Source organism: Salmo salar, chromosome ssa20 (assembly GCF_905237065.1).
Source record: "Salmo salar chromosome ssa20, Ssal_v3.1, whole genome shotgun sequence".
NCBI lineage: Eukaryota > Metazoa > Chordata > Actinopteri > Salmoniformes > Salmonidae > Salmo > Salmo salar.
The window spans coordinates 89858781-89870613 of record NC_059461.1 but is presented as its reverse complement, the minus strand read 5'-3'; the positions used below and the strand labels follow the sequence as shown (position 1 = coordinate 89870613).

Here is an 11833-nt window from a genome sequence, read left to right as displayed (position 1 = left end):
CAGGGCATGGCTATAGAGGTTTGTGTGTTATGGGACAAACAAACCCAGTGTTACATCCCAAGTGGCACACTATCCCCTACATGGTGCACTACTTTGAACAGAGCCCTATGGGCCCTGGTCAAAAGTAGTCCGCTATATAGGGAATAGGGTGCCACTTGAGATGCAATACAGAACAATGTCACCTCTGTTTATATTTCTCCTACATATTTACAAAACAACGGTAATAGGATCTCTAGATGCTGTAACTGTCCCTTACGCTCAACATGAATTCAATCATTTAGGCCTAGATTCAATCAGATCAAGCGTTAACCAGTGATAGCAGACACCCGCATACCGGATGTTTTGGCTGTATGTCAGAGGTGGATCTCAGTTGGAGCTGTCAAATCAGTGAGCAGCTGCTCTTGAGATCATTGTGGGGCAGCAGGGTAGCCTAGTGGTTAGAGGCAGGTAGCCTAGTGGTTAGAGTGTTGGACTAGTAACCGAAAGGTTGCAAGATCAAATCCCTGAGCTGACAAGGTAAAAATCTGTCGTTCTGCCCCTGAACAAGGCAGTTAACCCACTGTTCCTAGGCTGTCATTGTAAATAAGAATTTGTTCTTAACTGACTTGCCTGGTTAAATAAATATAAAATTGTCAGGAATACACACCTGTCTGCTTCACTTGTGTTAGAAGTTCAGAAAGTGTAGGCTATATAGAAATAATTATGCTCAAATTGAAAAATAATTTAACAAAATAATAAGGATTTCTATCAGTCTAATGGAGGTGTAGATTACATCTTGGTCTGTTGGCTATAGGAGAGTAGAGCAGTATGTTGGCTGTAGGAGTAAGGAGCAGTATGTTGGCTATAGGAGTAAGGAGCAGTATGTTGGCTATAGGAGTAAGGAGCAGTCTGTTGGCTATAGGAGTAAGGAGCGGTCTGTTGGCTATAGGAGTAAGGAGCGGTCTGTTGGCTATAGGAGTAAGGAGCGGTCTGTTGGCTATAGGAGTAAGGAGCGGTCTGTTGGCTATAGGAGAGTAGAGCAGTCTGTTGGCTATAGGAGAGTAGAGCAGTCTGTTGGCTATAGGAGAGTAGAGCGGTCTGTTGGCTATAGGAGAGTAGAGCGGTCTGTTGGCTATAGGAGTAAGGAGCGGTCTGTTGGCTATAGGAGAGTAGAGCGGTCTGTTGGCTGTAGGAGTAAGGAGAGCGGTCTGTTGGCTGTAGGAGTAAGGAGAGCGGTCTGTTGGCTGTAGGAGTAAGGAGAGCGGTCTGTTGGCTGTAGGAGAGTAGAGCGGTCTGTTGGCTGTAGGAGAGTAGAGCGGTCTGTTGGCTGTAGGAGAGTAGAGCGGTCTGTTGGCTGTAGGAGAGTAGAGCGGTCTGTTGGCTGTAGGAGAGTAGAGCGGTCTGTTGGCTGTAGGAGAGTAGAGCGGTCTGTTGGCTGTAGGAGTGTGGCGTCTGACGTAGCTGTTAGAGGTGGAGGGCCAGCTGCCCAACCTTCTTCACCAACCCTACGTCATACACATCAGCAGGAGGGTTCATAACGACCCCGTGTTGTCCATAAGGAGAGTTGTTAAGAGACAGACTGGTGTTGGTGTCCATCGAAGCTGAGACTTTGGTGGTTTAGACCGGGCAGGTGGTGAGCCTTCATGCTAGGGACACTGGAGATGGGATGGTATCGTGTCACGGTGGGTTTGTTGATCCTGTTGGCTGGGTGCTAGATATCCAACAAGGCTTTGTTGGAGGGGACACGGCGACAGACGAAGAGGAGCCCCAAGGCCAGAGGAAGGTTCCCGGTGACCCAGCCGATGTAGAGCTTCTCCCTCAGCAGTGTACGCTGGGTGTTGATCGGCAGGAGGGTTATAGAAGTCACGGATGATGCCGTGAGCCACCCAGGAGACTGGGATAAATACACAGAGACCAGAAACTACATGTCTCCAGCCACCATGAGGATGAGGTTCTTAGCACGGTCATTGTCCTGGATGCAGGAGGTGCAGCGTATCCCAGCTAGAGTCCCCAGTAGATCCATCCCTGAAAGGGCCAGAGAGCAGCACATCCAGCCCCTGGCAGCCTGTGGAAGAGAAGACCAATACATACTGTAGCACATCAAGCCCCTGGCAGCCTGTGGAAGAGAAGACCAATACATACTGTAGCACATCAAGCCCCTGGCAGCCTGTGGAAGAGAAGACCAATACATACTGTAGCACATCAAGCCCCTGGCAGCCTGTGGAAGAGAAGACCAATACATACTGTAGCACATCAAGCCCCTGGCAGCCTGTGGAAGAGAAGACCAATACATACTGTAGCACATCAAGCCCCTGGCAGCCTGTGGAAGAGAAGACCAATACATACTGTATCTCATTAACCCCTGGCAGCCTGTGGAAGAGAAGACCAATACATACTGTAGCACATCAAGTCCCTGGCAGCCTGTGGAAGAGAAGACCAATACATACTGTATCTCATTAACCCCTGGCAGCCTGTGGAAGAGAAGACCAATACATACTGTCGCACATCAAGCCCCTGGAAGCCTGTGGAAGATAAGAACAATACATACTGTAGCACATCAAGCCCCTGGCGGCCTGTGGAAGAGAAGAACAATACATACTGTAGCACATCAAGCCCCTGGCAGCCTGTGGAAGAGAAGACCAATACATACTGTAGCACATCAAGCCCCTGGCAGCCTGTGGAAGAGAAGACCAATACATACTGTAGCACATCAAGCCCCTGGCAGCCTGTGGAAGAGAAGACCAATACATACTGTATCTCATTAACCCCTGGCAGCCTGTGGAAGAGAAGACCAATACATACTGTAGCACATCAAGTCCCTGGCAGCCTGTGGAAGAGAAGACCAATACATACTGTATCTCATTAACCCCTGGCAGCCTGTGGAAGAGAAGACCAATACATACTGTCGCACATCAAGCCCCTGGAAGCCTGTGGAAGATAAGAACAATACATACTGTAGCACATCAAGCCCCTGGCGGCCTGTGGAAGAGAAGAACAATACATACTGTAGCACATCAAGCCCCTGGCAGCCTGTGGAAGAGAAGACCAATACATACTGTAGCACATCAAGCCCCTGGAAGCCTGTGGAAGAGAAGACCAATACATACTGTAGCACATCAAGTCCCTGGCAGCCTGTGGAAGAGAAGAACAATACATACTGTAGCACATCAAGCCCCTGGCGGCCTGTGGAAGAGAAGACCAATACATACTGTAGCACATCAAGCCCCTGGCAGCCTGTGGAAGAGAAGACCAATACATACTGTAGCACATCAAGCCCCTGGCAGCCTGTGGAAGAGAAGACCAATACATACTGTAGCACATCAAGTCCCTGGCAGCCTGTGGAAGAGAAGAACAATACATACTGTAGCACATCAAGCCCCTGGCGGCCTGTGGAAGAGAAGAACAATACATACTGTAGCACATCAAGCCCCTGGCAGCCTGTGGAAGAGAAGAACAATACATACTGTAGCACATCAAGCCCCTGGCAGCCTGTGGAAGAGAAGACCAATACATACTGTAGCACATCAAGCCCCTGGCAGCCTGTGGAAGAGAAGAACATTATCTAGCTACCTCTTCAAGAGGTTCGGACCTCTTGGTGGAACATCTTGAAGGTGTTGGGTTGACAGTCGCTCCACCCGGGTTTGAATCCCGGTAGGAGCTACCGCCCCGTATTCGCTACAATACATGAAGTAAAGTTTTAACAAAAATAGGTTAAATACTTGTTTGTGATTGACATGATTTTAAAGTCTTTGTTCCAAATGGCACCCTATTCCCATAGGGTGCACTACTTTTGACCAGGGTCCATAGGGTGCCATAGGGCTCTGGTCAAAAGTAGTGCATTATATAGAGAATAGGGTGCCATTTGGGACATAATCATACTGTAACCATACCTGCAGGTCCACAGGGAGGAACAGCAGGGAGTCGTACACCTTACACTGCATCTAATGTTGGCTTGTCTACAGCAGTTCGTCCACAGGCCGTCCCAGAGCGTCTCCGTGACGATGATGTTCTCTCTGATGAAGGCTGTCACCTCCCATCAGACCCACCAGGCCCACGCACAGCGTTGCGATCTCAGACACCCTGTATCATCACGCTTTCAGGGTCCACACAAACTATCTTGGTCCACACAAACTCCCAAAGTCTTCCTGACAAAGAAACAATGATGGCTCACTCCAAAATCTACTTTTTTCAGACCTCAGAAATTGCCTAAGTATGAGATGAGTCCTATTGGACATTCCCCCCCACCCCCCTCTTACCATACCTGCTACTCCCCCCTCTTACCATACCTGCTACTCCCCCTTCTTACCATACCTGCTACTCCCCCCTCTTACCATACCTGCTACTCCCCCCTCTTACCATACCTGCTACTCCCCCCCTCTTACCATACCTGCTACTCCCCCCTCTTTGACCATATCTGCTACTCCCCCCCCCTCTTACCATACCTGCTACTCCCCCCCCCTCTTACCATACCTGCTACTCCCCCCTCTTACCATACCTGCTACTCCCCCCCTCTTACCATACCTGCTACTCCCCCCCCCCTATTGGACATTCCCCCCCTACCCCCTCTTACCATACCTGCTACTCCCCCCTCTTACCATACCTGCTACTCCCCCTCCCCCTATTGGACATTCCCCCCTACCCCCTCTTACCATACATGCTGCTCCTCAGTCTGCACCCACCCCAATGACATTCATCACTGTTGCAGTTGTTAATATGTATATGATATATTGCTAGCTTTATTATTTTATTTCACTTGGTCCCCCCTCCCTCTGAATGGTCCTTTAGTCAGCCGGCTGTTCCCCCTATGGTCATTCCCCCCTCTGTCTCAATGGTCCTTTAGTCAGCCGGCTGTTCCCCCTATGGTCATTCCCCCTCTGTCTCAATGGTCCTTTAGTCAGCCGGCTGTTCCCCCTATGGTCATTCCCCCCCACTCCCTCAGTCTTTACTCTGCCTCCACCCCAATGGACATGTTATTTATTCATCACTGATACCATTATGATGTGTATATGTTCTATTCATCACTGATACCATTATGATGTGTATATAGTTCTATTCATCACTGATACCATTATGATGTGTATATAGTTCTATTCATCACTGATACCATTATGTGTGTATATAGTTCTATTCATCACTGATACCATTATGATGTGTATATAGTTCTATTCATCACTGATACCATTATGATGTATATAGTTCTATTCCTATTTTTGTTGTGTTTTTCATGACCATTTTCATTGTTTTATTTAACTTAGTCCTGCATGTTGGAGCTCAGAGCCTAAGCTTTTCCGTGTACCCTGAAATCACACCTGCAACGCTGTACATGTGACTATTAAACACTGTGAATATCTGAATGTCCTGTTTTTTCACAGTTAACCTATAGCCTTGGATAGACCACTGTAGTGCCCCATAGCCTGTTTTAGCATCGCCGTTGAGGACTTCAGACATTTTGAAGTAGTCAACTGGGTGGGTCTTCCAATGGGTTAAGAAAGAATCACATAATTCCTCATTCCATTCAGCTCATCTGGAGGGATCAGCCAATGAACTATACTCCTGAGCAAACATTCCATACCTGCAGGTGGCAGTATATCACCAATCTTGGCTTTATATCTGTTCAGACAACACAATACTCAAAGTAGAAGAAGAAATTGACTACTTTAAAACTGAGAAAGCCCTCAATGGTGCTGCACATGCTGTCACAGATGCAAAATAAACCTCTTTCTACCTCTATGAATTATCACAAGCTTTAGGCTATGTACAGTGAGGGGAAAAAAGTATTTGATCCCCTGCTGATTTTGTATGTTTGCCCACTGACAAAGAAATGATCAGTCTATAATTGTAATGATAGGTTTATTTGAACAGTGAGAGACAGAATAACAACAAAAAATCCAGAAAAACGCATGTCAAAAATTGATTTGCATTTTAATGAGGGAAATAAGTATTTGACCCCCTCTCAATCAGAAAGATTTCTGGCTCCCAGGTGTCTTTTATACAGGTAACGAGCTGAGATTAGGAGCACACTCTTAAAGGGTGTGATCCTAATCTCAGTTTGTTACCTGTATAAAAGACACCTGTCCACAGAAGCAATCAATCAATCAGATTCCAAACTCTCCACCATGGCCAAGACCAAAGAGCTCTCCAAGGATGTCAGGGACAAGATTGTAGACCTACACAAGGCTGGAATGGGGTACAAGACCATCGCCAAGCAGCTTGGTGAGAAGGTGACAACAGTTGGTGCGATTATTCGCAAATGTAAGAAACACAAAAGAACTGTCAATCTCCCTCAGCCAGGGGCTCCATGCAAGATCTCACCTCGTGGAGTTGCAATGATCATGAGAACGGTGAGGAATCAGCCCAGAACTGCACGGGAGGATCTTGTCAATGGTCTCAAGGCAGCTGGGACCATAGTCACCAAGAAAACAGTTGGTAACATACTACACCGTGAAGGACTGAAATCCTGTAGCGCCCGCAAGGTCCCCCTGCTCAAGAAAGCACATATACATGCCCGTCTGAAGTTTGCCAATGAACATCTGAATGATTCAGAGGACAACTGGGTGAAAGTGTTGTGGTCAGATGAGACCAAAATGGAGCTCTTTGGCATCAACTCAACTCGCCGTGTTTGGAGGAGGTGGAATGCTGCCTATGACCCCAAGAACACCATCCCCACCGTCAAACATGGAGGTGGAAACATTATGCTTTGGGGGGGGTTTTCTGCTAAGGGGACAGGACAACTTCACTGCATCAAAGGGACGATGGACGGGGCCATGTACCGTCAAATCTTGGGTGAGAACCTCCTTCCCTCAGCCAGGGCATTGAAAATGGGTCGTGGATGGGTATTCCAGCATGGCAATGACCCAAAACACACGGCCAAGACAACAAAGGAGTGGCTCAAGAAGAAGCACATTAAGGTCCTGGAGTGGCCTAGCCAGTCTCCAGACCTTAATCCCCTAGAAAATCTGTGGAGGGAGCTGAAGGTTCGAGTTGCCAAACGTCAGCCTCGAAACCTTAATGACTTGGAGAAGATCTGCAAAGAGGAGTGGGACAAAATCCCTCCTGAGATGTGTGCAAACCTGGTGGCCAACTACAAGAAACATCTGACCTCTGTGATTGCCAACAAGGGTTTTGCCATCAAGTACTAAGTCATGTTTTGCAGAGGGGTCAAATACTTATTTCCCTCATTAAAATGCAAATCATTTTATAACATTTTTGACATGCGTTTTTCTGGATTTTGTTTGTTGTTATTCTGTCTCTCACTGTTCAAATAAAGCTACCATTAAAATTATAGACTGATCATTTCCTTGTCAGTGGGCAAACGTACAAAATCAGCAGGGGATCAAATACTTTTTTCCCTCACTGTAGCTATTTCACCACCTCTCAGTAGCTTCACTTCACAATGAAATGGAAAGCTTTTCACAAAATCCATCTTTTGTTATGTACCACCAGTCTCTCCATTGTAATAATAAAACAGGATGACTACATATCAATGTTTCATTTAATCAGTAATGTGTAAATCAAAGTCTTACATTGCTTCTGAAGGTATTCACTTTTATATACATTAGCTTGCACCAGATAATGAAATGTCAATGAGTAATTCAGAAAAAGCTTGTTCGTATTCCAGAAGCTGAAAGACTTACCTCAACTTAATTGAAACGATTAACGTTTTTTAATTCATTTGAAATGAAATAACTTTTAACATATGCAGCGTTAACCGTGAATTTAAATGTCAAATCCCACTACAACGCTGACCTAGGGATTGAACCCAGCCCTAGTTCTTAGTCCGTAATGCTCTGTTTGCTTTGACAAAAGTCCTCTGTTCTACCCTACTGCTTCTGGGTCCACACCTTCAACAACCAGCCTTGTATTTACTTCCATTAGTCCTTCCATCAAGCTGTCAACACAGAGAGGATGTGTCCCAAATGGCACCCTATTCCCTATAAATAGCACCCTATAGAAAATAGGGCCCTGGTCAGAAGTAGTGCACTATGTAGGGAATAGGATGCCCCAGGGGATAATATTACAAAACGATACTGTCATTGTTTGTCTACTCCCAAACATTACAAAATGGCAGTAACAACACAGGTGTTTTAACACATCCAGGACTGTCTTGTAGTTTGTTGATGTTGCCAAGGGGGACCTTTGCCAAGGGGGACCGTTGTCAAGGGGGATCTTTGTCAAGGGGGGGGCCAATGGAACAAAGCCAGCCCTGTGCTGCTCTTCTCCAAAACACATTAGCAGAAATGTCACTTTACAGCACACAGTCAGCTACATATCTGTCAATAGGAGATGATTTTGTCTAATCAGATACTTTAGGAATGAAATAATAAAATGAAGGATAATGGGTGCATCCCTAATGGCAACCTATATTAGTGTACTACTTTTGACCAGAAACCTATGGGCCCTATTTCCTATTGGTCCTGGTCAAAAGTAGTGCACTAAATAGGGAATAGAGTGCCCTTTGGGATGCATACATGACAATTGCTTTTTACATTATAAAAGCTACATATTATGTAACACCTAATGTAACTAAGGGGGTATTATGTGTAAGAACCCTACATTTACTGCACAAAGCACACAACCACATCAACACAATTTGTAAATATATTTACACAAATAATCTTTAGGGATGTCATTATAAAAAAACTTGTGCTTATACACCCCACCAATACAAAGTAAATACAAATATGAAAACAAAGGATAATATTTTTTTTTTTTTAGGATTAAGGTTCCCTCAAGGTATTCTCTTTCTGAGTTCACAGTTAATCTATTATAAGTGTATTTAGTATCTTTAAACAGCTTTCTTACAAACAAATCCGATAGACACGTTTTTTTTTTCTCAACTGAAATGCATGTTATGATAATTCTACGATTAATCCTCTCTTTGTGAGTTTCACAGTGTATTACAATCATTTAGTCTCTTACTTTATGCCGATATGCATATTTTAACAACTGAAAGCCTTCTTTCAAAGCGTACCCATAAGAACACATCAGTTCCTCCAGTCTGTATAAAACACGTAAGTCTCTTTCCCTCCCTTTAGTCTCAACACTCAGAGGTAAGCCACAGCACTGCGTTCCGACGGATACCTGGAGGGGTAGTGGTTGGAGCCGGGATAGCTGTAACTGGACGGCTGTCTCTGTAGAGGCTGGGGCTGGAGCTGGGGCTGGAGCTGGGGCTGGTACTGTGGCTGGTACTGTGGTTGAGGGGCGTAAGACATGTATTGACTAGGGCTGTTCCTGGAGTACATGTATTTGTCTTGCCTTTTATCCTCTTTGATGTTACAGCAGCAGAACATGCAGCCGCCGGCGAAGAGGAAAGCAGAGGAGACCCATCCGATGTAGAGAGCCTCTCCCAGCTCCCTGCGCTGGGCGTCGATCAGCAAGGGGTTGTAGAAGTCACGGATGATAGTGTGACCTGTCCAGGAGACTGGGATGATGACGCAGATGCAGGCCCCGAGGATCATGCTGCCAGCGATGATGAGCACCATGCGTTTTGCCCGGTCGTTGTCCCGGATGCAGGCCGTGCACTGTAAGCCCAGGATAGAGACGAGCAGCCCCACCCCTCCCAGGGCCAAGCCACAGCACATCAGACCCCTGGCCGCCTGCAGGTCTGGAGGCAGAGCCAGGAGGGAGTCGTACACTTTACACTGCATCCTGATGTTGGCCTGTCTAAAGCAATTCATCCACAGACCCTCGTAGCGCGTCTCGAACACGATGATGTTCTCGCCGATGAAGGCCGTCACGCGCCACATGGGCATCCCCGTGCTAGCAGCTGTCCCGATCAGACCGATGAGAGACAGCAACAAGCCAACGATCTCCAGAGCTGAGTTGGCCATGGTCTCACTCTGTCCTGCCTAACTCACCTAGACCTAATAGTCAACAGGCTGAGGAGAGTCGCACTAGTGTCTCACTAACCCACCTAGTCAACAGGCTGAAGGGAGTGGCAGTAAGATCTGACAACAGTGAGGAGCTGCTTCCTTCCTCTCCGGAGAAGTTTTGCATCCCGTTGGAAGATGAGAGGAGCTGATAGGTGATAGGTGTGCCCTTGGAAAAGCCTCCTCCCTCCCTCTCTTCCCGTGGTCAGGACAGGTGAATGGGAGGGGACTGGGTCTGTTGCTAGGAGACAGAATCCCTGGGGACAGGAAGTGTTTTTCTATTGTAACAGTAAGTCTGGGAGCTGTAGGAGGAGGGGAAGGAGGGGTGTGTGTGTGTGTGTGTGTGTGTGAGTGTGTGTGTGTGTGTGTGTGTGTGTGTGTGTGTGTGTGTGTGTGTGTGTGTGTGTGTGTGTGTGTGTGTGTGTGTGTGTGTGTGTGTGTGTGTGTGTGTGTGTGTGTGTGTGTGTGTGTGTCAAATCATCAAGTCAACTATTATTTGTCACATGCGCCGAATACAACACTTACAGACTTTTCCGTGAAATGCTTACACAAGCCCTTTCAAAACAACGCAGAGTTAAAAAAAGTAAGAAAAGATTAGCAAAACATTTTTTTTTTTACTGAAAAACATTTTTTTGCTAAAATAGTAACACAATAAAATAACAAGGCCAGATACAAGGAGTACCGGTACTTAGTCAATGCGCTGGGGTATGAGGTAGTTGAGGTAATTGAGGTAATATGTACATGTAGGTAGGGGTAAAAGTGACTAGGCAATCAGCAGAGATAATAAACAGAGTAGCAGCAGCATATGTGATGAGTGTGAAAGTGTGTCTGTGTGTGAGTGTGAGGCATCAATATACCTGTGTGTGTGTTTTGTGTGTTTGAGTGTGTGTATATGTGTGTTGGAGTGTCTGTGTAGTATGTATGAGTAGAGTCCAGTCAGTGTGGGTAGAGTCCAGTCAGTGTGGGTAGAGTCCAGTCAGTGTGGGTAGAGTCTAGTCAGTGTGGGTAGAGTCTAGTCAGTGTGGGTAGAGTCTAGTCAGTGTGGATAGAGTCCAGTCAGTGTGGGTAGAGTCTAGTCAGTGTGTGGGTAGAGTCCAGTCAGTGTGAGGGTAGAGTCCAGTCAGTGTGAGGGTAGAGTCCAGTCAGTGTGGGTAGAGTCCAGTCAGTGTGTGGGTAGAGTCCAGTCAGTGTGGGTAGAGTCCAGTCAGTGTGGGTAGAGTCCAGTCAGTGTGGGTAGAGTCCAGTCAGTGTGGGTAGAGTCCAGTCAGTGTGAGGGTAGAGTCCAGTCAGTGTGGGTAGAGTCCAGTCAGTGTGGGTAGAGTCCAGTCAGTGTGGGTAGAGTCCAGTCAGTGTGAGGGTAGAGTCCAGTCAGTGTGGGTAGAGTCCAGTCAGTGTGGGTAGAGTCTAGTCAGTGTGTGGGTAGAGTCCAGTCAGTGTGGGTAGAGTCCAGTCAGTGTGTGGGTAGAGTCCAGTGAGTGTGAGGGTAGAGTCTAGTCAGTGTGAGGGTAGAGTCCAGTCAGTGTGTGGGTAGAGTCCAGTCAGTGTGGGTAGAGTCTAGTCAGTGTGTGGGTAGAGTCCAGTCAGTGTGGGTAGAGTCCAGTCAGTGTGGGTAGAGTCCAGTCAGTGTGGGTAGAGTCCAGTCAGTGTGGATAGAGTCCAGTCAGTGTGGGGGTAGAGTCTAGTCAGTGTGGGTAGAGTCCAGTCAGTGTGGGTAGAGTCCAGTCAGTGTGGGTAGAGTCCAGTCAGTGTGGGTAGAGTCCAGTCAGTGTGAGGGTAGAGTCCAGTCAGTGGGGGTAGAGTCCAGTCAGTGTGGGTAGAGTCCAGTCAGTGTGGGTAGAGTCCAGTCAGTGTGGGTAGAGTCCAGTCAGTGTGAGGGTAGAGTCCTGTCAGTGGGGGTAGAGTCCAGTCAGTGTGGGTAGAGTCCAGTCAGTGTGGGTAGAGTCCAGTCAGTGTGGGTAGAGTCCAGTCAGTGTGGGTAGAGTCTA

At 47.0% G+C, this 11833-nt stretch overlaps 1 protein-coding gene across 1 annotated transcript; it reads right to left on the bottom strand.

Annotated features, from left to right (window-relative positions):
* Positions 1-7449: 7449 nt before the first annotated feature.
* cldn8.1 (claudin 8.1) lies at positions 7450-10012 on the bottom strand. The gene has a single exon (XM_014163649.2). It carries the CDS (start codon positions 9807-9809, stop codon positions 9024-9026), a length of 786 nt encoding a protein of 261 aa, XP_014019124.1. The 5' UTR covers positions 9810-10012; the 3' UTR covers positions 7450-9023.
* Between the last annotated feature and the right edge of the window lie 1821 nt (positions 10013-11833).

Bases quoted from the DNA above. Each gene is read 5' to 3' on its own strand.
- cldn8.1 (XM_014163649.2), bottom strand. From the start codon at position 9,809: ATGGCCAACTCAGCTCTGGAGATCGTTGGCTTGTTGCTGTCTCTCATC.